The sequence below is a fragment of the Notamacropus eugenii genome, chromosome 5 (assembly GCF_028372415.1).
Source record: "Notamacropus eugenii isolate mMacEug1 chromosome 5, mMacEug1.pri_v2, whole genome shotgun sequence".
Classification (NCBI taxonomy): domain Eukaryota; kingdom Metazoa; phylum Chordata; class Mammalia; order Diprotodontia; family Macropodidae; genus Notamacropus; species Notamacropus eugenii.
The window spans coordinates 422,516,254-422,539,225 of record NC_092876.1 but is presented as its reverse complement, the minus strand read 5'-3'; the positions used below and the strand labels follow the sequence as shown (position 1 = coordinate 422,539,225).

The window sequence follows — 22,972 nt, the reverse complement described above, 5'->3', positions numbered from 1 at the left end:
TTTCTATCACTGACTGTGACAATTTAGACAACTCTTCTTGAAATCAAAGCTCAAAACAAATTATAGTCCCAGGATTTTTTACCTTAAATAGCAAAATTTTCATTAATCACAACTTAAGGAGATAAGTATAACAAAAATAAAAGAAAAAAACTATTTCCATGAACATTAAGAGATTGAGGGGACATAGCAAGGAGAAAAAGACTTCATTTGTAGAGGGAATAACTATAAACCTTAACCCACATCTGAGTTCTTGGGTTGGTGGTCTACATCAGTTGTCATCTCATCCTGGTGGTCTTGGGAACAGCTGTCCACCTTAGATGGTGGCTGCTTCAGACACCATTTAATCTGTAGCATCAGGTCACCTGTGGGTTCTGAAATCCAAGTGGCCTTTTGAGATGTGACAGGTGGATCTGGGACTTTGCTCCCCAGAATTTGGCTGTAGTGAGAGTAGTGAGCAGGACTTCAAAGGAGCCTTTCCACCATGGCTCCAAGGAGTGTTTGCAGAGGTGATGTTTCCAGTAGACCCAGTCACCAGGTTGGATGAGGGGCTGAGTTTTGGGTGGAGTTTCTAAAAAATGGGACTGTGAGACAAACTGAGAAGTCTCTGATATTTTCTCAGCCAACCAATGCAGTGTTGTAGGAAGGAACCTTTGGCTGCTTCCCCGAATGGATACAGTGTAATTGGGTGTTCTGTTACTATCTCATAGGGACTAAGCTTATGGGAACCAAATGGCCTTGGGCCAGGGGATGCCTAGCTCCTCAGAGAATTTAGCAAGAGAGATTTTAAGTATCCCATTATCTCTTTCAGTCATTGCAGATGACAGGGTAATAGGCTCCTTTGGGGAGCTGACTAATTGGCCAGGATGAAAGTAGCTTAGCTAATGAAGATTCTGTGAAATGGGTACCTCACAATGGAGTGATCTTTTCTAAGAGGATTTTTGCTACCCCAGAGGCTGTGGCAACATGACAGGAAAACACTTCCACCTACCCAGAAAACACATAGACCATAACCAAAATATATTTGTATCCAAGGGCAGGTAGCAATTGAATGAAGTCGATCTGCCAGCTTACAAAGGGCATATCTGGAAGAGGAAACTGGCCACAAGCAGGCTTCAGAGGCTCAGATGTATTTTGCTTGTGGGACACATCTTATAGGCCATGATAACAGCTCTGTAAAAACGCCCCCACCAATAATTTTGAGCCAGCCCCACAAGCTTGTCGGGTCCCCAATGACTGAATGAATGAAGGTGTCCCCATCGTGGGGAAGAATAAGTTTTTAGGGAGTACTGTAAGTCCATTTGGGCCAACCCGTAGTCCCATAGTTTTATCAGATTTAGAGCCCTCCTTTTGAAGCTTTTCCTGCTTTTTGATAAGCATTTTTTTTTCTGGACTATCTCTTCTTTTGTTAGACAAGGAATCTCTGGCAAGCCTTCAGAGCAAGATGGGTATGGTATGCTAAGGCCATGCTTATGGGGACTTGCACCTTAGGAAATTGAGGAGTTTTAAAGCTGCAGTTTTAGTTGCTTGGTCAGCCAAGTCATTTCCACAGCCATGAATGTATCCTGTAATTCTAATTACTGCTACAATCCAGAGAAGCAGTAAAGAGTCTACTAGATAGGAAACCTATTTCTGATTTTTAATGGGCTGTTCGGAAGAAGTGAGGAAGTCCCGATGTCTCCGTAGCATCCCAAAGTCATAATCCAGTCTCATCCTCACTTTTCATCTCAGGTGGGTAGATAGCAGGATTGAATGTGCTTACACCAACTACATTCCCTCCCTTCTCAGAGGTGAATAAATCAGATGGGAGAGCTAACTGAACAACAGTAGGTGGGGCACTGATAACCGATCCAATATCACTACCAGCTGAAGTCCACAGGCTGGAGGGCACTTGGTTGGAAGGGGTTAAGGAAGGTGCCCAGGATAAAGGACAAAAGGAAGGGGTCCTCCTGGGTCAAATGCAATAATACCCTGTAATTTATGGAGCAGATCACATCCTAGAGAGTGACTGGGGGCCATGGGGACCAGGACGAAAGGACGAAATCTCTGATTTTTCCAATAAAAAGGGAGAGGGGTTCTAAGATATAGATTATTAGCAATCTCCACAACTGAGAAACTCTCATCATTCCATGGAGGGCAGTGGGGAAGGCAGAGAGGTTTAAAATAGAGAGTGTGGCACTGGTGTCAACTGGATCAGAAACTTCTTGTACCTGTATGAGCAAGGAAACATCTCCCAATAGGAATCAATAATGAGCATGCCTGTACATCCCCCTCTTTTTGCCAGCCCTCCCCAGAGCCTAGTCAGGCTGAGTGATTGCGATTGGAAGGAGGGTCTCTCAATGCTTCCTGGGGTGCTTTCTGGCACCCACTCATAGTCTCGCCTTTCTTGGCTGAGACTACCATGAGATGATACATTTCTGGAAACCTGGATCTCACCTAAGCCTGTGGAATCCTACCTGCAGCTGAGACATTCCTTGGCAATGCTCTGGGGTCCTCCATTCTGCCAAGGCTTGAAACCACAGGTCCTGATCAAGCCAGTTTTCTCAGGGCTTTCTCTTGCTAGAATTTTGGCTTGCACTTAGAAAGGGAACATAGAAACTGGGGAACTGGCAGAGTCGTTGATTATAATTCAGATCTATACTCTCCTTCCTTTGCCTCTGAGTACCATTTATTATAGCTGTCCCACTTGAGAGACCCGAGTTTCCTTATTCATCAGTTTCTGCCTTAAATACTCTTAATTTGTTCTTATCAAAACTGCCCCAATGAGGTCAGTAAAGTTTAGGATCATCACTAGTCAAGTCAACCCAATCCTGGCAATACAAGGGACAGTCAAGGCCATATTTCTTCAACATTTGGAAGGCAGATGTTCCTTCTAGGGGTTTGCTAATGGGAACTGCTGTATCTCCCATCATGCCTTTACAACTCTTCTGTTCCATTTTAAAGGTGTATACCCAAAATTAATAATACCACTTGACTAACAAGTATACACAATACACAGATACATTATAAGGGAATATAACAACACAGATACACAAAATACAAGTACACAAATACAAATATGTCACACTGTGCTAGCAATTCACTTGAATTATAGAAATAAACATTCCACAATTCTAACCAAATGCACAACTAAAAAGTTAATTTCAACCGGTTTAACTGCACACAAAGCCAATCAAGCAAAGCAACTCTTACGAAAAAAAATTTTACTGCATGCAAAAATAACCCCCCCATCCTCCCCACCCCCCGCAGTCCATAGCTTAGACAGCATTTATAAAAGAGAGAAGAGAAAAATCCCCAGCTATATGTGGCCCTGCATTATAAGAGAAAAGATACATGCAAAGTCAAATCCATGTGCCATAAAACAAAACAAAACAAACAAAAACACAGGTGGGACCAAAGTGATCCAGATCAAAGAAAAAGAGGGGGCCCTGGAGCATTCCTGGCTTGATCAGAGGCGTGGCAGTCAAGAGCTGGGACTTCTGGAAAAAAAATCCAGCAGCTCCTCTCCCTTCTCCTACTGAAGAGTTTAAGACTTCACCCTACAGCCTATCTTTAAAAACATCTGACACCAATTAATATTAACAGAATTTTTCCTGAGCCAGTCTCTAGTCTGAGAACACTCAGAGCCACTCAAAGCAGGTCTAGAGAGTGGAGTGCCAGTAATCAAGTAGCTTAATTAATCAATTTCAGAGTGAGGAATGTTCTCTTATTTATAGGTTATATACTTAAATAAAATGGTCAGAGTTTTGATTAATCAGTTCAAGCTGCATTGTGAAGTCTGACTCCTGAACCAGAGAGGCAGCTCTTGAGAAAACTAAATTATTAGTATATTCATTACACATATATTATATCGATTAATATGAAAATTATAATTCTTTTCTCACATCTCATTATTGACTCCAGAATCATTTAAGTGGGATTGGTTTCTTTTTTTTACAGGAGGCCCTCCTCAGATTTTGGATGGTGAATACGTTTTTTTGACGTCACAAGTTGTTTTTTTGAGATTAACAACTACTGTTGCTGCCCTAAAGTCAAAAGACACAGGTAATTATTTCTTTTTTTTTCCATTAAGGTACTTCCAATATTTTACTATTAAAAAAAGATAATTATTTATGAACACGTTCATTCCCTACTCCCCACCTCCCCCAGCTCCTATGTTATTTTAAATTTCATGAACCATCAATCCTATTTTCCAAAACAATTGGCTTAGTCAATAATGCAGCCTGTTGCTATAAATAAGAAATTAATATCCACACTGTTATTCCGACAGGCTCCCTGGCCGGGATGTTCAGTGTGTCCCTCAGCAGGCTTGTTCCCTGTTTAGTGCAGCTATGCTGAGGGATTCTTTCAGACTTTCCAACTCAAGTTGGGGGAGGGGGGGGCAGCCTCAGAGCTTGTTGGGCTCTCCAGGTACGTGGTTCCTGCACAGGGTTTCCCAGTGATTGGGTCGATGACTCTTCCAACGTTGAAGATCTTGGCCAATTCGTGTTTCACGTGCTTGCTTCTTGGCACCGGCAAGACTTTGAGGAGCACGATGTCCCCACCTGGGCCCTGCTCCCAAGCATCGTGAGCAAAGTACGCTTTTCACTTATTAAAGTACTTGAGCAAGTAGGGGTCCAGAACAAGCCTGTTTACTTGCACTTTGGCAGTTCTCTGCATTGCTGTCCCATCCACCTTCCCCGCTCTCCATTTGGCATGGACAGTAGAACAAACAACTGACATTTTGTACTTTTGTCACCCCGATGGAAACACGTCCCAGGGTCTGACAGCGACGCCTCCACGCACCACCCTGGGAATGTTTCCTCACCTCCAGCCCGAGACCCTGACCTCTGAACTCTCACAGGTAATGATTTCTTGAAGTTGGCATCCAAAGCAGCAAGAAATATTTGCTGAGAATCAGGAATCCCCTGGAACAGCTAAATCATTGTCTACCTCTCTGGAGTTAGAGGAAAGAAGCGTTTTAGTTTGGTGGGGGTGAGGGAAAAGGGAAAAGGGAGACTCTTAGATGTGAATAACAAGATAGCAAGATATGTGCTATGAGCCAGTGAAGATGTTTGGCTACAACAGTCCCAGCTCCCAGGATGCATGTATGGTCCAAGGCACTGGACATTGCTCCCCCCAAATGCCATCTCAGTCTCTTGTTGGATACCCTTAAGTGTCAATCTCCCTATGTCCTTCACCCTCCTTCCTCACTCCTTACTAGGAACATAGAATTCATTTCAATATTCCTCATTTCACTAGTGCCAACTATTTTCCCTCTGGATGACAAGGCAGGAGCCTATTGGTGCCAGTTCTTGGTCTAAAATGGCAGAAGTCTGAACCCTAAGGTATTACAGGCCCCTTCTGATCAGAGATGCACAGTTCCACATTCAGAAGTCAAAACTACTGTGTGCTACCCTCCACCCAGGGCAATGGGGTCGAACATTGAAGGGCCCTGCTGCTTTTCCTATGAATCTTCTTACTCCATAGGAGCTTCAATTAAAAGAAAGCCTGGGTAACTTGGTGGCACAATTGATAGAGAGCTGGACTCGTAGTCAGGAAGATCTGAATTCAAATCTTGCCTCAGACACTCACTAGACGATCCTGCACAAGTTATTTAACTTCTGCTGTGTCCTCATCTGTAAAATGGGGATAATTAAAGCATCTACCTTACTGGATTGTTGTGAGGATTAGATGAGATAATGTTTGTAAAGCACTTTGCAAGCCTGAGAATACTATCTAATGCCCTATAGGTTTACCAGCGACATTTCTTTTTTTCCCTCTTCCCTACTTATTTATTCTATCATGTTTAAAAACCATACCTTAAACCCAAATCACTCTGGTTCTCATTGAATGACCAACAATAGGTCCCAGCCCATGCCTCAGTTGGTCATTATTTGAGCTCTGATGGCTTAGAGTGGGTGTAAATAGCAATTGCTTCTTTTTTGGCCGGAAAACCTAAGTGTTTTCCTTTCCCAGACTGATTTTTTTTTACTAGGTAAAAGAGCCCATTTTTGGCTTCATTTCTTACCCAGCCTTAATCACTAAATGGGTGTTGCCTCAGACAAACAGACCTGGGAAAGTCTTTAGCCTAAAAAGGACGTAGTCTCCCATTGCATCCTGGGCCATCTCCAGTCTTACTGATCTATCTCTTGCCACTGGAGCCAGAGGGCTCTGGAGGAGAGGGTGAGGTTGTTGACTGCACAACCCTGCCTCATTTCTATCCAATTAACTTGCAAGTCAAGACATCACCTTCCTGACCTCATTTATCCTCTTTTAGAATGATTGTCTTTGGGTAAATCACTTAACATCTGAGAGAGGTAGTTCCTACCTTTCCTCATAAGGATCAAATAAGATAATATAAAGTACTGTGAAAACAAAAAAAGAATTGGGCTTATAGGCTTTATAAAAATAGCTAGTGAGTGGGATAGGTTTAGTGAAGACTTCTCAGATTGTAGTTCTTCTCCCAGGGGTGAGGTAAGACTGAGAGGCTCAAGGTTACTATATTTTTAGAACAGAATAATTCCATATAAGGATATAAAACTGTGTAGTACATTAGGGTCTCAATGATTGGATAAAGTTTACCTAATTCTTCAATGTCTTCATTTCAAAAGGGATTGGTTAGATTTCGTGTCTAGAATGTAAGATCATATTCTCAGCCAATGAGAATAATGGTCAGTGCGGGGGGAGGGACTTGCGTTAGGGTCTATATAAATCACTGCCTTTTCTTTGTCTTCGGCTTTCCTACTCCTACAGGTTAGCCCCGCTTCTCGAGAATCGAATAAATCTCTTTTCTGTCATCACTTTGAGAGGCCTCTGAGTAACTGATTTATGTAGGGACCTGAGCCATCCCACACACTAGCATTTATAAACTTTTTGTTATTTGTCCTTCATTCTAAAAGAGGATAATTCCACAATAAGCCCCTTGGCTAATGTCTTTCATCATCTGCTCAGGGCAATGTTTATTATAATTAATCAGTCTGTGTGACTTTCAAGTCTTGTTTTTAATTTACGTTATTGGAGTTATTGCCAGTATAAGTCTTATTCTAAAGGGATGCCAACCAGCTTTTTCTGTGTCTGTATATAACATATATGTGTGTGTGTGCACATGTTCGCATAATGTTCCAGTTCTTTGCTACCTCTTAAATATATTCAACATATATTACTATATTATAATGAATAATATATCAAAATGATCAAATGATAAAACATTTGCTACAATATACTAATAATGTATAGTGTATGTCTGTGTGTGTATGTGTTTTTAAGTAGTAGCAAAGAATTGAGGATAAGTGGATGTCTGTGAATCAGGTTCCTTTAAGGATGTTGCTCCAGGCTGCATTTTCAGGATGCTTCCACATTCCTCTGGCCACATCTGTCCTCTTCCTAGTTTTTCAGGCAGGTATGTGACATCTTGCAGAATGGGACATCCAATCTCCTACCTCCACATCTGTTCCCCAGTTATCATCCCATGCCTACAATGATCTCCTTCCTTGTAGTTTTGCAGCCTCTAAACCCCTTCAAGGCTCTACTTAAGCCACCTCTTTCAAGAGGGTTTTCCTGATTCCCCTAGTTGCTAGTGCCCAATTCCTGCCTTTTCCCAAATAAATGTGTATTTATTTTGAGGTCGAATATTTATCTGGGAACACCTTCTTTAGCTCCAGGAGAATACATCCTCCGTTAGGGTGAGGACTATCTTACTTTTATGTTTGTACTTTCAGCACTGAACACACAGATTGTAACAAGCAAGTGCTTAATAAACGTTTCCCGAAGGGGTGATGTTTTTGCAAACCACAGAAGATCCAAAACACCCATAATCGAAGGAAGCTTGCATGTATCCTGCAAAAAGTCCCACACCACAGGGATGGAGGAAAAAACTCTGGGCAGGTCGGTTGGTTTTCTTGGGCATGTTCCTTAGACTATGTGCAGACACTTGAAGAAGCTTCAGTCTTTCTACCCACCAATTCTCTCTGGGTAAACCATAGTAGAGACAAATTTTCTGAGATATTTCCCACGAATTCTTTGGCACTTGGGAGTATCTTGGACACTTTCCAAGTATACGGCTTCTGCTCTGCCACCACACCTGGGTGCATTGAACTGAAACTTTTAATGGCTCATTAAACTTGGGGTGATTTAGGAAAAAATAAATTAGGGGAAATAAGGGGAAAATAAAATATTTATGAACTAAATAATTATCCGAGAGAACAACAAAGGGAGACAAAAGGGAATGCATCCACCCTCTTAAAGGTTTGTGGTTCTGTGTTTTGTGCTTTGTTTTCCTCCTCCACCTGGAATTGAGAAACCTGGGACTCCTTGGCTGTTTATTCTTCCTTAGTGGAGAAAGGCATGTGTGGGACAGGGGAAGAGAGAAGCTGGGAAGTTACTTATTGCCCTTTAATCAGCAATCCTAGGGAGGGAAGGAGAAAGGGAGGGAGGGAGGGAGAGAAGGAGGACCTGCGCCCAAGTATGGGCTTCATAACCAGCGCCTGCCCCAACTTGCAGCCTCTCTGCACACTCTCCCGCACCCCCAGCCTCCTTCTTGGGCTTGCATCCCCACACCAGCCCCTGCTCAGGGTCTCAGACTTGTTGCCCTTTCCCAAAGCTGAGTCATGTCTTCCTGCAGCCGGGTGGCTGTGGTGACCAAGAGTAACAAGGGGATCGGCTTCGCCATCCTGCGCGATCAGTACAAGAAAGGAATGTGTCAGATTATGAATCACAGACCTTGGTTGCTAAAGATCGTATTCTGCTTTCCTTGCAAGTATTTGCTATAGGCAGCAATGTGAAATAAATAGGAGCTTTCCACTAGCTATTAGAGCAATATCCTGGGAAAAATGAATTGGATTAAAATATCTAGGTTAATAGTTGGAATATTCCATTGCCTTGGATTGTAGTAAACATATTTTATTGAGTGAGAAGAGCAAAAGGCCAAAAAATAATGAAGTAAGAGGACTCTAGAAAGGGCTGTGCTGGTAAATATCTAACAACTGGATCTCAAAAGAAATTTATGCATAATACATTTGTAAGTTTAACGTACATTAGCATTTTGTCACTTTCTTAAATTTAGGTTCTCAACAAAACAATAAATCAAACTCGATTTTTAGAGTTGGATTTCTGAAGTATAAATGTTCACATTTAAATTTAATAGTTGGCTCTCTCTATCTAATACAAGTTATCTCCAGCATGTCCTTGGCTCTAATCTATTTCATTTACTTCAGGAATGTTCCAGACTTCTAGTTATTTATCTATGCTCCTAGGACAGCTAGGCGGCACAGTGGAGAGAGCTGCAGGCCTGGAGTCAGGAAGACATGAGTTCATATCCAGCCTCAAACACTAATAGTTATGTGACTCTGAGAAAGTCACTTAATCCTGTTTGCCTCAGTTTTGTCAGGATGTTTGGTGACACCCTGTTTTCCGTAGCTAAAGGTTCTGCCCTAAGCTTGGCATAACAACAATCCTTTGCACTCTGGATGATCTCATCCTCTGGCAAAGTGCATTGCTTTGATGAGCACCGGGTGTTCACTAAGGGGATTTATGATTTTTCATATCAATCAATAACTATTTAGGTTTGTTGGAGCTTCTCTTGTTTTCCAGGGACCTGAGAGCCAATGTGTTTGAAGCCCAAAGCCATCCATCACATCTCTTGACATGCTCGTAATCCCTCTTTCTTATTACAACCAAGTGAACCGAACCAGGTACCGTACTCCTGTTCCTGCCATGCTAACTCTGGTTCTGTATCCTGCTGAATGATCACAAGACTTAACAACCCTTTAGACTTGAGACAACCAGCCGATTGTTCACATAGATCCCAGGAACTCCTGCACTGCCCACACATGAGCCTGCCAGGAGAACTGCTACTGAAGACCTAACAATGATTGTGTTGTGTGGTCTAGCCCTCTTGTAGTTTTTTTATGTATATAAGCCTTGCCTTTGCCCCAGCATGTTCAGCCTTCCTCAAGAGGGGGCTTCTGCTTACAAGCATTTTACTCATTCTGAAATTAAACTTCTGTTAATCCCTGACACATATGCCTCTAGCCATTTCCAGCCTCCATTAGAGGCTGGTTCTCATCCAGTTGACAATTTTTTCATCTGTAAAATGAGCTGGAAAAAGAAATGGCAAACTAGCATTTTTGTCAAAAAACAAAAAAAACAAAAAACCCTAACCAAATCCAAATAGAGTTAATTTTTCGAACATTCTAATTTGTTTTATTCCAAATTTTCTATTCTATTCTGATTCTTTTCATCAGGAATGCTAGAAAGTCTAGTTCATTAAAAACCTGTTCCCTGCCCCATTTCCCCTTTTACAATTATATTCAGCTTTGCTGGCTAAGTTATTCTTTGTTGTAAGCCTGTATCTTTTGGAATATTGTATTCCAATTTGTTTCTTTATGCTGGTGACTGCTAAATCTTGAGTGATCCAGACTATGGCTCCTTGGTAATTGAATATATTTATTCTGTCTACTCAAAGGATTACATTCTGTCACCTGGAGGCTCTGGATTTTGGCTGTACCATATGTTGGAGTTTTCTTTAGTGTTTCTTTAAGATGACTGGTTTATTCTTTCTATTTTCATTTTGCTCTCAGATTCTAAGTGATTTGAACAGTATCATGATTTTTTGAAAAATATAGTCTGATTTTTTTTTTTTTTGGTCATGGATTTTATGTGATTCTTAAATTATTTCTCCGTTGTCACTTTCCCAGGTCAGTTATTTTTGTTAAGAGATAACCTTGAATTTACTTCTATTTTGGCAGTCCTTTGATGTTAATATTTCTTGTTGTCTTTATTGAGTTATTAATTCTATATGGACCATTCCAATTTTCAAGAAGCCTGTTGTTTGGCTAAGGTTCTGTATTTCTTCCAAACTGCTAATTCTATTTTCAATTCTTTTTTCTGTAGCTCTCATTTCATTGCCAACCTATTTCTCTAATCCTTTCACCTCATTTATAAAAACATTTTAAAACTCTTGTTCCATATCTTCCAGAAATTCTAGTTAAACTTGTAGCCAAGCTATGCTTTTCTTTAAGGCTTTGCTTGTAAATGTTTTGAAGTTGTCTTCCTTTGGGTTTGTGTATGAAGAGTCATCTGGAAGAAAAATATTCTTGTCACCATATTAGCTCTTTATGGTGGGATTTTTAAATTATTCACCCTTCCAGTTGACTTCCTAACTCTGGACTTCACGTAAGGGCCAGGCTCTGCACACTTCTGGAGGGATGTCTGGGCTGAGTTTGTGTTCTTTTGGGTTCTAGAGGTTATAGGCTGGTGTGTGAAGCCTGAGCTCTGGAGATGAGAAGCTCAGCTCCAGATTTGGAAAAAATTCCCTAAGAATGCCCAGGATCCACTACTTACTTCCAAGCTTTAACTCTTCTTTCCAGTTGATTCTCCGAGTAATAAAATGTAAATTAGGGAGAGCTGAATTCCCTGTCACTGAAGATCTTAAAAGAGACTGGAAAATAGTTTCACAGCAATGTTGAGATTTGGGTAGGGATTGGACTAACTTGTAGTAGTATTAGCTAATACTTACATATTGCTTAAAGGTTTGCAAAACACTTTACATATATTATCTCTTTTCATCCTCACAATCCTGTGAGACAGGAGCTATTATCCTCATGAGGAGATTATTATTTGCAAAGCTCTTAGCACAGTACCATGTAATACTGTATGTAGCATATAGCTACATACATGGTATGTATGCCAGGAGTGTATCAGGTAGTTAATAAATGCTTGTTCCATTCTCTCTCTCCTCCTTGCCCCTTATTTGACAGATGAGAAAACTGAGGTTGAGAGAGGATAAGGGACATTGCCCAGCTTCACACTATTAGTAAATATCTCAGGAAGGATTTAAACACAGGTCTTCTTTTGTGTTTCCTTCCAATACTAAGATTTGAGGAATCAATGTGTTCTTCCCTCTACAAGCTTTCCAATCAAGCAGAAACACAACTATCCACATATTTTTCAATATTTTATTTTTGACAGGCATTTACAACATTCCATTCATAGACCTAAAAACATAAAAATAGACCTTCTTTCAGCTTATAAAAGAAATATATAAGAACCTTTGACATAGACACGTCAAGACAATATGTACAGAGACGATGAAACCCTCTCCAAGCACCAGATTTTGCAGTATTTTAAAACAGGCCATGTTTCACTGGGTACAGTATATAAGGGCTATTAATAAATCTCTACCTCTCTAATTAAACAACTGAACCAGAGGTAATATGGAACAATGAAGTGATACAAAGGGTATAGAAACCATTCTAAATCTTTTAAGAAAACCAGAGAGTATAGCAAAAGTTTAATAGAATATGACTTTCAAAATATTAAGCTCAAGCCCCTGGAAACCCAAAAGGGAAAGGGGGAGTGAGAGTGGAGGTGGGGAGGATATAAGGTAGGAAAGCAGGTAAGACTAGAAGGGACATAGAAGCATTACTGTTTTGGAACATTTTCTATTATGTCTTAAAATATAAAGTTATAAATGATTTTGTATAAAATATAATCCCTAAAGCTACTATAAAATTCAGGTTCTTAAGTATCTACTGATGTGTCAAACACCAAATAGATATTTATCCCCAAAAGAAAGATTTCATATTTGAGCCCTTCTTTGGAAGTGAACATTTGTGGAATGGGATGGTAGGGTGGAGGAGCTATAACCCTTCCCCCCCCTCGCTTTTTTTGCTTTATTTTGAATTAAAAGTGCCATAACTTGCCTTTGTTCTTCCTATTTGGATCTACTTAAAACATTAGATTTTGATATGTGTACCCTGCTTTGTTGGCATGAAGAAATTGTTAAACACTAGAGACTTGTGAAGAGGTTTTTGGTTTCTAGAGGTTTAGTGATAGTCTATCATGGAAGAGAACATTATGGATAAAGTTATGGGAAAATCAAGGTATGCCATATTAACTTTTTGGGGAAATGACTGATTTGTTGGTCAAGTTCTCCACCCCACCCCCATCTTGGCTATACTCACCAGAAACATATAGACTCATTGCTAATTTCTAATTCAAATAAATTTCCATCTCAAATATATATTCAAACATAAAATCTGCTTCTTGGAAAAAACATGATTCCCAAGAAAGAGTTCCAGTTGACCTTTCATTTATAAATATAAAGTCACTATGCCTAACTTCATTTTATAGACCTGGAGTTACGTTAACACTGTAAAAATCTCAACTATTTGTGTCTTGCACATCAGGTAACATTTTAAAAAAAATAGTGTTTTGTTTCAAGTGATAAATTTGGATCTCTTTTTTAAAGAGTTTGGCATCTTTATGATTCTATGCAAAACTAGAGCTTCCAGCATCGACATTAAAAAAGACCAGTCACAGACCAAAAAAAGGGGGAGGGGAGAAGGCTCATCAAAACATAAATTCCCAAGCCTTCCTCACACATTTCTAAAATACAAATATTCTCTGACATCTAAGAAAGAAAGGAGTAAGAACACTGCAAATTGTACAGAGATATTTTTCAAGGCAGTTTCCTATAAAGGAGATGAATCTCACAGATAAAAAACGAAACAAAACCCAAAACCCTTTGCTCTCTGTGCTATCACTGAAGCTCATCTGCCGTACATACTTAAATGCCTTCAGTAACCTATTTTCCAGTGCTATATAATGCGCTTTTTAAAAATATATACATATATATTTTCATTTCTCAGCCCCTGATTATTTGAGAATAAATAAAAGCCCTTGGTAATGTACACAATACAAGACTCCAGCTTACTTTTTTTCAAATTCTAAACTATTCTGTTTCTGTTAAAACTTATGAAGTGATGTGGCTACATGGTTTTGGAACAAGTCAACTGCCAAAACCCTGTGTGCAAGTGCGCAATCTAAAGGATAAAAGTCTTCTCAGTAGGAAGGGGGTGGGGGGGGAAACCTACAAATATTACCTAAAGGGAAAGTGACATTTAGATTTCGGTGTTCAGTTTCCTGGTGGGGACAAAGTCCTCACGCCTAACCCAAATGACTTCCTCACTAGCGTTCTCCAGACCGCCATTGATGCCAGACAAAGCTGCTTGCTTCTTGAGCTGGGTCATCCTTGAGGCATGACTATCCATAGCTTGTTGGCCTCTTTCCCGCTGACTGAGAGATGCAGCTTGTAGCTGCTCCTGAAGGTCTCTGTCCACTGGGGACCCTTTCATGGATTTGCAGTATTCATCATCGTCACTAAGGATGTCCGTCTCCTTGATGTCATCTTGCTCCTCATACTGAGCAAGATCAAATTGTTCCTCTACCCAGCGGTCAGTGTCCCTGCCACTGGAGGGGTGCTGGGACTCTGTCTTAGGGCTGCTTGTGGAGACAGCATCTGAATCAATGGTAAACCTGTTTCGGGCCAGACGCCTCCTCCTTCTCCCAAGAGATTTACTTGGGGCTGACACTGTACACACACAAAACAAATATAAAAATAAACCCCCATATATTTTACATGAAACGAAATTCCAGAGAATATGCCAATATAGATTACATTCCCCTAACAACTTAATCATTAGGTACACTGAATCTAAGTTTTCCTTGGTCCCAGTGAGAATATTTAAAGGGAGACTATGGCAATAGGTGGAAGGGTGAGGAGAATGAGACTTAATTCTCTCATCTTTTACTTGAATCTGACGACCTAGAGGTCAGATGTAAGAGAGTGGTGCTTACTTCTATTTCTTTTAACAAGAAGTTGAGTGTGACCTTGTGCTTCTGATTGGTCATGCCCTTATCCTAAGGAGAGAATCAAGAAAGACCATAAAGTAGTGGCCATGACCTAGAATTTTTTCAATACCAAATGAGCAAAACCATCAATTTGCCTCTTTAAGATTTTTAGCTGGGCCAAGAGTTCAGAATTTCTTTTATTTCTTTGTCCATCTATCCATCCATCTTGACTGGTTCTTCCAATCTGCCCAGGCTGGCAGTGCAAAGGCCGCTTCTGGGCGTGATCCCACTACTGATCTGCACAGGAACTCTGGCCTGCTCTGTTTCCAACCTGGACTGGCTAACCTATCCTTAGGCAGCCTGGTGGCCTCTTGCTCCTAAGGGGTAACCATATTGGTACCAGACCCAAATGGCTTAACTTCCTCTAGTGCAGAATTTGGAGCTCAAGGACAACTTCAGCTTCCCTGGCAGCAGGGATCACGGACATGTACCACTATGCTCTGCCCAGAATGTATTTTGAAGATTATCAAAGATTTGAGGTGGGGGAAGAAGGGGGAAACAAAATTAAGACTGATCAAAAAAGTTCATTTCCCAGTCACCACAATATCTTGTTTAGAAAAAAATCTGACTATGCGTTCAAAAAGGATTAAACTTAGCTTTGGAATTCAGGAAACCCAAACACTGACTATACCTTAAGACAACTCCTGCAGGAATCACCTGGCCTTGAACTTTTTTATATTCTTCTGTAGAGTAGACTAGTTAACAGCTAGATCATTATTGAAACAAATAATAAATGATTACAAAGCACTTCATAAACAAAGTGCTATAATATTACTAAATAAGAAAAGAGGAAATTCTAGCTATTATTGACTCACTCACATACATAAAAAGTGCTGTTCACAAGGCAATATAGCTGTTTTTCCTTCTCCTCTAGTAATAAAGTTGTCACATTAAACACAAGAAGATGAAGTGTTATGATACAGAAGTTCCCAGAGAACCTAAAGTTAAATCCCACAAGGAACTGCCTTGACCGGCCCAAATTATCATAATTCAAGTAGCTCCATCACTGAGACCACTTTTAACCATTCCCAGATTCTATCATGATACCTAGCAATTTCAGTCAAAGGATCAGTGGGTTAACGCAGGCTTAGTGCATATAACACTTGGATACTGGTTTTTCCCTTTGTCCAAATGTGATCTTAGGCTAATTAGGTAGGCCTCTGTCCACTTTTTCATGCCCAAGGTGATGGTATGAAAATGGGATCTTCGATCTTAAAACATGGACAAATATGCCCTGATATGGGAAGAAATGAAAGGCATTTCCAAGAAAACTGAAAAGCATTCAGAAAAAAACCCAAGAAATTCCTGTCCAAACATATCTCAATATCATAGTATAATTTGGCTTTCTTCCTGAGCCAGTTTTAACTCAATAATGGATCATCTCTAGTCAGAGCTGTAACTAGGAATTTCTTTACCTGTTATGCCAGCATACTGCTGAAGAAGGCCTGGTGGGAGAGGGGAAAAAAAGGACAGGGGGAGGTACAAAGAAGTTCATTGGGTTATAGTCACCTTGGTGGAAATGAGAGTAGAGAGGAAGCTGCCTCCTACTTTAACTATTCTTCCAAACAAGGTACTAAACTCAGCTGTTTCCACATTGTTGAAGGATTGAAAGTTGCTGCTGATGCCTCTAGGAATTTTAGCACACTGGAAGAACACTCCAGCTGCCCAACCTTAGTTATTGTTCTGACTGAAGTCAATTAAATAAAGGGAGTAGAATATTGTTAGACTTTCTTGGTGATGAGTCAAAATATTCTGCTTTAGACAGAGTGGAATTAGAGAAATTCCCTTCATTTAATGATAGCACAAAACAAAGCATGAACTTCCACTTACGAACTTAGTCCTCTTGGGTGAGTGTCCTCTACTTTTTCAGACATTCTTTGTTTTAAAACTCTCTTTTTCTAATGTTAGGAAAGAGTATTTAGTGTTGGACTGATTTAGCCAATTGTCTGATTACAGATACGTGCTCCCAAAAGGAGAAAAATAAGTATGTTTTTAACAATGAGTCAGTGAATTATTCATTTGCCCTACCCAATAGGAGGTGGTAAAAGTTCCTCTGGATGTTCCAAAGATGCAAAATTTTGGGTATTTAAAAATGGCTTAAAGCTTACAAGGAACTGCTAATGAGTTCCCTAAAGATTGAAAATGCTTACTTTCAATAAACTTGAGTTCACGAAAGTGTGAACATGAAAATACAAAAAGCGGCTGAATATAAGTGGCTGAATTCATCTTTAACAAATATTCCTGGACAGAGGAATTTCCAAGTTACAATCTTTTTATAAGAAGACATAGAAAAGGAGAAGTGAACATTGCTAAAATAAGGGTATCACAGGACAACAGAAAAATGGACAGTATATCAAGACTGGCAAGATTCCTTACCGACAGTGCAGAACAGGGCACATATGGTAGCAGGCGTTTAACAAATACTTATTCATTCACTGAAACCTGTCTAATGGAAGAATTATTTTTATAGCTTAAAAAAACCAGAGAATTATTTCTCAGCATTACCTAAGCTTTCTCTTTGAGGGTCTTCACCCAGTCACAGGACACTGTGCCTCTTAGACATAGCTGAAGAAAAGGAGGAAGATGATGGAGGAAAGGTCACACACTGTAGGACAATCTGAGGTTGCCTCCAGAGGAGGAGGAAATGAAACTATCTGGATATGACTAATGGAAAAACTCTGCCTTTTCTGGAAATATATCACAGCTGTGCTCCCCAAAAGGAGAACTGTTCTAGTAATGCCCTCTCAACCTCTTGGAGAGGGTGAATGAATCTTAAGTTTATACCTCAGGAACAAATCCACTTTCCCCCTTTTCTCTATCAGGACAAACCTTTCTCAAATGAAAAGACTCTCCTTCAGAAAGTCTATCCCAGGGATATATTAAAATGATATAAGATTCACCAGAAAGACAGAATAGAGATGACTTCTTCAATGACCCTCTGATGATTAAAAATCAAATGAAGCTTAAAGTAAGGAGAGGTAATTTTGTGTTTGCCACTGCAATGGAAATGGATGATGGTCAGCATAATTCTTAAAGATGGAGAGGTCCCCAGATGCTCCTGTTTGCCAATAGTATTTTGATTATGTCAGGTCTTAGAACTTCACAGAGCTTCCTGAGCAAAATCCTTAATGATCCAAAAAGAGTTTGGTCTAACTACCGCAATGACTCAAAAACAGTTTGGTCTAACCACCAAGTGGGAAAAATTTAACAGATAAGGAATACCTACTGTCCAGATTATGATAATGCGTTTGGATAGCAAACCCAAAGACCAAATCTATCAAAACAAGTATCTTGGACATATATTGCAGATACAGTTACGTTTGTTTTTGCTGTTCAGTTATTACAAGTCATGTCTGAGTCTTTGGGGTTTTCTTAGCAAAGATACCAGAGTGATTTGCCATTTCCTTCTCCATTTTACAGATGAGGAAATTGAGGCAAATAGGGCTAAATAACTTGCCACTTAAGGGTCACACAGCTAATAAGTATCTGAGGCCAAATTTGAACTCAGGTCTTCCTGACTCTAGGTTCAGCTTTCTATGCACTCACTGCACCACCTTATATGCCCCTAGATAATGAAGGGGAATCTTCATTAGCAATAGGAAAAGAATAGATTATACTATTGCCTTCGGAAAACTGTGCAGCTCTTTTAATGACTTCAGGTCACTTCCTGAAACAAACCCTTTAGGTCTGTATTTTTTTTTTTTAAGTAAGATTTTTCCAGAGGCAGCAAAGTCTAGTGAGATCTCAAAATCAGGAAGAACTAGATTTGAATCCTACCTCTAAAATACACTATATGACCACTGGGCAGCACTTAAATTCTCAGTGTCTAAGCAATTCTAGAAGACTGTAAGTGGCAGAAGAGTTGCCAGTCTGCATCACCGGAGAGAATTTCTACATGGGGAGTCCTCCATACTAATGAAATCATAAGCCAGGAGCAAAATAAATAAACAGAAACCTCTCAAGGTGCTTTATGGATTTCAGTCATGAACACCAAAGCTACTGAAACATCAAAGTTGAGAACGACTGCAGAGGCAATTCTTTTGGTATGCACAAGATACAATACACTAGCAATAGTGTAGGACAAGCTAGTGTAAGGGACATCCTCAAACTGATGAATGATCTCCGAGGGAGGTGGGCCAAGCATGGGGTAGAATCCAAGGATGCCTGATGGAGGCTCTATGTTCTCCACTGGTATCCACTGGTAGTCTCAGATGTTGCAAAGAAAGGTCCTGAGCACCAGTCAGGCTTTCCATGGAGGATTCATGTGGGGATGTGGACAAGAATTACCACTTTGAGAAAGTTTATAATTTGTGACACTGAAGGGAGCCTCCATTTCAATGAGATCACAGCTCCATCAAAGCACTGAATTAAAAGAAGTCATCTCAGGCATGAGAGCAAGGAAAGAAAGAAAAAATGAAAGAAAGCAAACTCTCCCGATATTTTAACGAACCCCGAGACCAGAAACAATAATTATTGAGAACGAGTGAGTTGCTTAATCACTGTACCACCATGTTTACAGAACAGCTTGCTGGGAACTTGGTGAAAAATATACAAATTACTCTCTGTAAACAAAGCCAACCAGCATGCAAGGCAGCTATCTTCATTCCTATAGCGTGATCAGGACTACTTTTCAAAGAGGATGTTGTTGTCACAGGCTTAGCAATAAGGGGTATGGCAGAGCTTTCAAGTCAAATGTAGGAGGGCAGAAAAGGGGAAACCTGAAGCAGAAGAGAAAAGGTATAAACAGATGATAAAAGAAATGCACTAAGGGAGAGGAAATTACACCCAAGAAAAGCCAAAGCACCAGCCTTAACCCCACCTTAGTCTTGTTCAGCAAGTTGGGTCCTATAACAGATTGGGGATGACAGGGATCTTTAAAATCTGTATCCCTACAGTACCTGCCCTGCTCATAGCTGGCCTTGCACCTTTAAGGGGGTATAGTCTTTTTCCTCCAAAAGGGACATATTGCTGAGATGAGGGCAGACTTTCTGTTTTGAGGAGCTGTCTTCTGTGTTTATCACGTAAGATTGAATGCACAGCCTTCAGGAAATCTTTTCTACTTTCAGGGGAGCTAAAAAAAAGAAAAAGAAAAGATTCAAATAAGTTAAAAGACAGAGGTATTTAATATATATTTAGAACTCCTAATGATATGGAACAAAGTCATATGTCACATAATGTCTTGTTGAATGGTTATGGACAAATCCAGAGATCTAAAAACTACAATTCTTATGCTGCACTAAGAAATCAGTAAACATGTATTCCCTTCTCCACCCTACTTGATATTCATTTGTATAACTACTGTGGCACACCAATCTATGTCTAGTAGCTTAAAAAGAGATAGATTGTATACAGCAAAATATAAGCAAACTCTGCTCTTTACAAATACTTCAGAATTCACAATCCTCAAACACTTTCTCCAATTTTGACTATAACATTTTAGTGAGTCTGAAGAACAACCCCCAAATTATTTTGGTAAATGGATTTTTCCAGTAAACATTCTTGACCTTCCTTACAATAAGCCCTTTTTTTTTTAAACAAAATATTTAATATTAAAAGTAAACATACAAGTCGTCCTTTACAACGTGTAAATCCCATTTTCTACTTTTCTGCACATTTTTATTTAATATTAAAGCCCCTTAATCTTTAAATAGATATCACATTTATTGAACACTTTAAAATCTTTCTTAGTACACACGGAATCGGTACAATCAAAAATTACTTCTATTGACACAAGTTCAGGCTATGGATCCAGAGCGGATTCATGATGTCACCTTGGACCACTGTATCTCCATTCACTACTCTCCTTTGCTCCCTCTCTCCCTGCCACTCCAATTCTCCAGCCTCTTGAGGACTTTATAAATGACAAATGGGAATAAAGCAGTTTTTCCAAGAAGAGACATATAGGATTGCTTATGGCCATACCTGCATATTATAGATGTAAATAAAGTAGGAGTCTTTCTATTAAATATTACCTGTATATAAAAGTTTACATATGTCTTCAGAAGCTAAAGCATTAACCATTTTTATACCTAGAGTCTGTTGAATATTAGTAACCTTTGCTGTACTGGACTTTTTAAGTTCAGCCTAAACACAGCAGGAGTTTACACTGTAGGCTTTGAAGGCTTAAGGAACTGTTTTTTTATTAACTAACACTAATTGGGCACCAATGACATAAAAACCTCTGTACAGAGCTCTTCCTTCTGAATATACAGTTCAGGTAAGAACACTTACCTGCAACAAAGGTGGAAAGATCTCTCTGGTCTCCCTTCAGATTCTGATTTAATGTGGACAATCTCACAGACTGAATGAGCTTCTGCATCTAGGTAAATTGTGACCCATACAAAGCGAGGATGAGTTCATTTCTTTTAAACATATTTTTGTTTTTAATTTATGGAATAAAACAATCATTTCTTTAATGAAATTGCAAATATACGCAACTGTTACTCCTTTTAAATATATAATAAAGTTATCGTGTAAATTTCTTTTCTCCCCTCCCCCCACCCTACCATTAGATGGCTACCATTAGACACAAACATTTCAAATTGATGAACAAATACTGGATTTCACAAAAATGGTTTTCATTCTTCTCTGTAAAAATGCATGCAAAACTCCTTAAGTTCAATTAAAACCCCTAAACGTAAAAAGACACACGTTTCTTCTAGGAAGTATGTAAAAAGCTGTTCGACAGAGAAAAAGTTCTTGATGAAACAAGGTTTAGAGGGAATCAGGAGATGAAATAGACAATTTTGACTATATAATAATAAAACATTTTGTCATAAATAAAATCAATGCAGTTGAAATAATAAAAGAAATAGTTCCCCTAATTTTTTATTTAATATTAATATCATGTTTTCAGTTATAATGTATTGTACAATATAATATAGGGTGTTGGCCTAAACCATATTTCTATTTTCCAGTATGCTCTGCAAGTTTTTCAGTTTTTCCCTGTGCTTTTTATCAAATAGTTCTTTCTGAAGGAATTTATGTTTTCTGATTTATCAAACACTGGGTTATTGACCTTTTTTTCCTTTCTGATTCTCTCATCTAATCTGTTCCATTGATCTACCACTCTTTTTAACCAATACCAAATGATTCTGATGACTCTTTCTTATAATATAGTTTGAAGTCTGAAAGTGTCATTCCCCCTTCATCCCTACCTCTTTTTATTAATTCTCTTGATATTCTAGATCTTTTACTTTTCCAAATGACTTCTGTTATTATTTTATCAAGTATCCTTTTATAAAGTATCCTTTTCACAGTTTGAGTGGCATAGCATTAATACTGTATATAAAATTTGGCAATAATTGTCATCTTTGTTATATTGGAATCCCCTTGCTCTGAGCAGTGAATTTATGCCTCAAGTTATTGAAGTTGTCCTTTACATCTTTAAGGACTACTCTGCAAATGAATTTACACAAATATTTTATATTTACACAAATATCTGCACACTGATGCTCAGATATTTTATGCATTTTTTAGTTAACGGGAATGGGATTTTTCTTTCCACAGTTGTTTCTGATATGGGTAGGATAGAAATGGAAGTGATCAAATAATAAAATAATAAAAATAAATAAAAAAAAATTTTTAAGTGATTTTCTTTAATAAGAATTTGGCATCCAAGATAAAAAAATAATTAAGTTATACACACATATATGTATAACGAAGTCATTCCCCAATAGATAGCGATTAAAGGATATGAACAGATAGCTCTTAAAAGAAGAATCATAACTTCAACAACCATATGAAAGAAAGCTACAAATCACAAGTTCAAAGGCAAATAAAGAAAAATGAATACAAAAACAGAATGGATTTCATGACATACATTGCACGATGGTCAAAGATGGAAACAGTAAATACCGAGGGGGTTGTAGAAAGACAGGCATTGTTGTGGAGCTATGAATCAGTCCGTCAATAAGTACTTATTAAGCACTTACTTGTGGACTATGTCAGGCACTGTGTTAATCACTGGGATACAAAGGAAAACAGAAGATAGAATCTGCTCTCAAAGAACTTACAGTCTCATGGGGGAGAAAACACACAAAATAATTATGTACAAATAAGATAAAGATAGGATATATTGCAAATGATCTACAAAAATAAGGCATTAGCATTGGGAAAGCCTTCTTGTAGAAGGAACGACTTGAAGGAAGTCAGGGAAACCAGGAAGCAGGGATGAGGGAGAGAGTTCCTAGGATAGGGCATATCTAGTGAAAATGTCAAGATTTGGCAAGGGTAGTAAGAGGAAATGGAAGGAGGCCAGTGTTACTGAATCTCGGGGTATTTAGGGACAAGGAAGGAATAA

At 39.2% G+C, this 22,972-nt stretch overlaps 1 protein-coding gene across 8 annotated transcripts in view; it reads right to left on the bottom strand.

Moving 5' to 3' along the window:
- Window positions 1-11,919: 11,919 nt before the first annotated feature.
- The window catches only part of TIAM1 (TIAM Rac1 associated GEF 1), a 320,249-nt gene continuing 309,196 nt past the window's right edge, over window positions 11,920-22,972 (bottom strand). For 6 of the 8 annotated variants that reach the window (XM_072615007.1, XM_072615015.1, XM_072615009.1 and 3 more), the window contains 3 exons: window positions 20,902-20,989; window positions 19,569-19,741; window positions 11,920-14,350 (listed from right to left, as the gene is read on the bottom strand). In XM_072615007.1, the coding sequence (XP_072471108.1) occupies window positions 13,881-14,350; window positions 19,569-19,741; window positions 20,902-20,989 (731 nt within the window). In that variant the 3' untranslated portion in view covers window positions 11,920-13,880. Of the gene's footprint in view, window positions 14,351-17,175; window positions 17,236-19,568; window positions 19,742-20,901; window positions 20,990-22,972 lie in introns of all 8 variants that reach the window. The other 2 variants (XM_072615013.1, XM_072615014.1) reach the window with 2 other exon arrangements.